The 3,671-nt window shown below is 39.8% G+C and overlaps 1 protein-coding gene and 1 non-coding gene across 2 annotated transcripts; one reads left to right on the forward strand and one right to left on the reverse strand.

The window, feature by feature from the left end:
* Positions 1 to 217: 217 nt before the first annotated feature.
* Positions 218 to 1,252, reverse strand: LOC145017055 (uncharacterized). Its single transcript, XM_078975158.1, has 2 exons — positions 604 to 1,252; positions 218 to 393 (listed from the first exon to the last, which is right to left on the reverse strand). Exons 1-2 carry the CDS (start codon positions 1,250 to 1,252, stop codon positions 218 to 220), a joined length of 825 nt encoding a protein of 274 aa, XP_078831284.1.
* A 544-nt stretch (positions 1,253 to 1,796) lies between these two features.
* LOC145019120 (small nucleolar RNA R71) lies at positions 1,797 to 1,903 on the forward strand. Its single transcript, XR_013667439.1, has one exon. It is a non-coding gene; the product is annotated as a small nucleolar RNA R71 (small nucleolar RNA).
* The last annotated feature ends 1,768 nt before the right edge of the window (positions 1,904 to 3,671 follow it).

Genomic DNA, 3,671 nt, shown 5'->3' on the forward strand with positions numbered 1-3,671 from the left:
GCCTTGCTACTTTTAAAGTGCCTTCCTCTTCATCACTTGTCATTTCCTCGTCCTCTTTGCTCACCCAAGAAGGCGGGCTCTTGTAAGCTATGACTTCAATCAAATATGGAACACTTGCCCTTGGTTTTGTCCTTTTGACTTGATGAACTGCCTTTATCTCTTCTTCCATAAGCTTTTCCAGTTCTTCTAGTTCATTCTCTTCATTAATTGTGAACACCTATTCTTTATCTTCTTGAAAGTCATCCTTTATCCTAAAGGCTTCTTGTTCATCTCCAACCCTCAAAGTTAGCTTAGACTCGCGGATATCAACAAGGGCCCCAGCAGTGTTAAGCAATGGCTGACCAAGGATTATCGGAACATCCAGATCTGCTTTCATGTCTAATACTACAAAGTCTATCGGAAAAACAAATTTTCCAATTCTCACCAAAATATCCTCCACTATGCCTCGGGGTTTTGTCACCGAACGGTTTGCCATGTGAATCTTCATTTTTGTAGCCTTCATCTTCTGAATCTCCAATTTTTGATAAAATGAAAAAGGCATTAGATTAATGCTAGCCCCGGAATCGGCTAAAGCATTAACCTTCATTTTATTCCCAAACTCGCATGGAAGAGTGAGGCGTCCAGGATCCCCCATCTTTTCTGGTGTTTCTCCCAACACAGCTTTTGAAGTTTGTTCACTTAGAATCACTGTAGACTGCTTCTTTAATTGCCTTCTCATATCTATCAAGTCTTGTAGTAATTTCTGGTTCTCGGGAGCTTTGGATAAGGACTCAACAAAGGGAGTATTAATTGGAATCCCTTTCACATGCTTCACAAACTCTAAATGTTCCTTCTCCAGTTGACTAAGTGCTGCGTGGGTGGGAAATGGAATAGGTGGATGATAAGCTGGAATAGGCTCAAAGGATTTTTGCTCAGACTTGCGCCATGTCGTGGCCAGAAGAGTGCCATGTCGTGGACAGCCTGGTTCAACACTTTCTCCATTTTCGATCCTTAATTTCTTGGGCTGCTGCGGTTCTTCTTCCAACGCCTCCAGGAACTCAGATATTGTATCTTCTTCAGTATCGATGGCCATTACGTGAGATTGGGCTTTTACTTCGGGATTCTTCGAGGACAATTTTTCATGAACTAAAGTGGCTAGTTGACCAAATTGTACTTCAAGGTTATGGATGGAGGCTTGCTGGTTCTTTATCAATGTTTGTTGTTCCATGATAGCCGAATCCATGGCATTGTGTCTCTTTTCCGAAGCCTCCATAAACTTCATCAAAATGGTCTCTAGGTCGGGTTTCTTCTTGGTTGGTGGTTGCTCCTTTTGATAAAGGCCTCGACATGTCTGCCTATACTTCTCTTCTTTTTGTTTCTTATACTCTTCATATGGCAGCCACTCCTTCTTCGGTTTCCTCCAGTCCTCATCAAACTTATCCCCACTAGAGTAGCACACTTGAGCTTTTCTGTTCCCAAATTCATCCACATTGCAGTCCTTGGTCAAGTGTGGACCACTGCATCGCTCTCACCCCACTCTTATGGCATGTATCGACTGGTCCATTTGTGTTATCCTGCGATCCATGTTATTCAACATGGCCATGACAGCTGCAATTTCTTCAGTTTGGGCCCCTCCACCGCCTTTGCTTCCATCTTGCCTTGGGTTATGGTATTCGCGGGAGTGTTTCGCGAATTCTTCAATTAGCTCCTTGACCTCCCTTGGATTTTTCTTTATCAACGGTCCTTGAGAATCAAGGAGTTGTCTTGTCATCACATTGACCCCATCATAAAAGATTGACATCTCTTGTTGTACATTTAGGTCATGTTGCAAGCAATTTCTGAGTAAGACCTTGTACCGCTCCCATGCTTCGTATAGTGACTCCCCCGGCTGTTACTCAAAGTTGGCTATTGCCTTCTTGAGTTTGGCTATCTTGGATGGCGGGCAAAACTGGTCCAGGAATTGCTCACGCATTTGAGCCCAAGTGGTGATTGTACCCGGTGGGAGTGCTTTTAACCACTCCTTAGCAGCTCCTTTGAAAGTGATGGGCAACATCCTAAACAAGACTGTGTTCCTGTTGACATTTGAGACATTGAAGTAATCTGCAATGTCGTTGACTTCATCTAGATGCTTAAAAGCATCCTCATGGTCTTTCCCAAAAAATGGGATGTCCTTCAGCGCAGTCAATATGTGTCCCTTCAGCTCGAAGGTGGCAGTGGCAGGTATTGCGGGTTGGACTAAACCGGGACCCATATCTTCTCGGATCCGCTTCTTGTATACTCCCATGGACATTTCTTCAATTGCTGCCATCTCGTTCCTTGGCTCGTTCTCGGGTTCACTTGTGTGTTCTTCAAATTCTGGCTCGGTATCGTATTCAGACTCGGTTTGCACGGGTGTATGATCCAAATGCTCAAGATTGCTCTTGTGCTTCGCTGATGAACTTGACTCTCCTATCTTCTTTCCCAACTTCCTAGAAAAGGCTGACTTTAATTCTTGCAAGGGCGTCTTTTTCTTGTGAAGTGCAGAATCGGGGTCTTCCAGTGGTGGCACCAAGTGTGTGTTTGAGCTTCTGGTCATGAACTCCTGCAACTTGCTAAACTAAAAACGTAAAACTAAACTAAAATAAGAAAAACTAAACTAAAACTGAAAATCTAATTTTTAACTGTCCACGTCATGGCAAGTATATGGCCACATCGTTGACTCTGTGAATGACAGAAAAAATTCTTTTGCTGAAAAATTAACTTTTTGTGGGTTTTTACTCCACAAGAAGGATCGATCAAATTAATGCAAATAAATAAGCTAAAAACTAAGCCGCTCCCCGGCAACGGCGCCAAAAACTTGATGTGCACAAAAGTACCCACTAATTTTAATATTTATAACCTAACAAACTTAGACTATCTATGCACTTATAGGCAGTGTACCTAGTCAGATTACAGTATAGCTTAGGTAAGTTGGGTGTCGATCACAGGGAACGGTGTTCTAATTAATTTACTTATTAAATTGACCTAATTTATTAACAAGTTTAATAGGGGATTTTATCTGGTTTTACAAGATCAGATGAACTTAACCCAAATTCAATAATAAAAACACACTCTTGTTTAGTTTTGAATCCACTTATCCCTTATCGCTAGTTAATGATTTACAGATTATTAAGTTGGTTTTTAGTTATATTAGTAATTTAGTTCTATCTTACCAATAACTAACTAATTCATGTCTAACCATATATGTTCATACATAATTAAACACATAACTAATTATGAATGTAAATATGCTATGTAAGATTTGTTGTGTATACGCAATTATGATCACAATTCACGTTCTCTAGCACAGCTAAACTTTATTTATTCTAATTACTAACTAAGATTGGTCAATCCTAGCTCTAACAATTCAATGTTCACTAAATTATTAGGTAAACAGGTTCATGCAGTTTAATGGTCACTAAGCTACACAGAACATGCAATTAAGCAATTAGGTAAACAAATAATAACATGCTAGGTTATACAAATCAAACACAAGCAAATTTTTACCAACTAAGCTCAATCCATAATCATATAACTATTCATAAGTTCAAAGCTTCATCTAGCTAAACAAGAGTAGCTAGATTAAACTGCTCATCATAGTAAATAAATCAACACAACTAAAACTAATGAAAGACATGTTCTTATTTAACTAAATTATAAACCTTTACTTCTTT

Source organism: Lactuca saligna, chromosome 9 (assembly GCF_052625555.1).
Source record: "Lactuca saligna cultivar CGN05327 chromosome 9, ASM5262555v1, whole genome shotgun sequence".
In the NCBI taxonomy this organism is placed as follows: Eukaryota; Viridiplantae; Streptophyta; class Magnoliopsida; order Asterales; family Asteraceae; genus Lactuca; species Lactuca saligna.

Coding starts and splice junctions, on each gene's coding strand:
- LOC145017055 (XM_078975158.1), bottom strand. CDS start 1,252: ATGGAGGCTTCGGAAAAGAGACACAATGCCATGGATTCGGCTATCATG. Junction 394..603: donor TGGACGCCTCACTCTTCCAT/GCGAGTTTGGGA, acceptor TTTTTCCGATAG/ACTTTGTAGTATTAGACATG.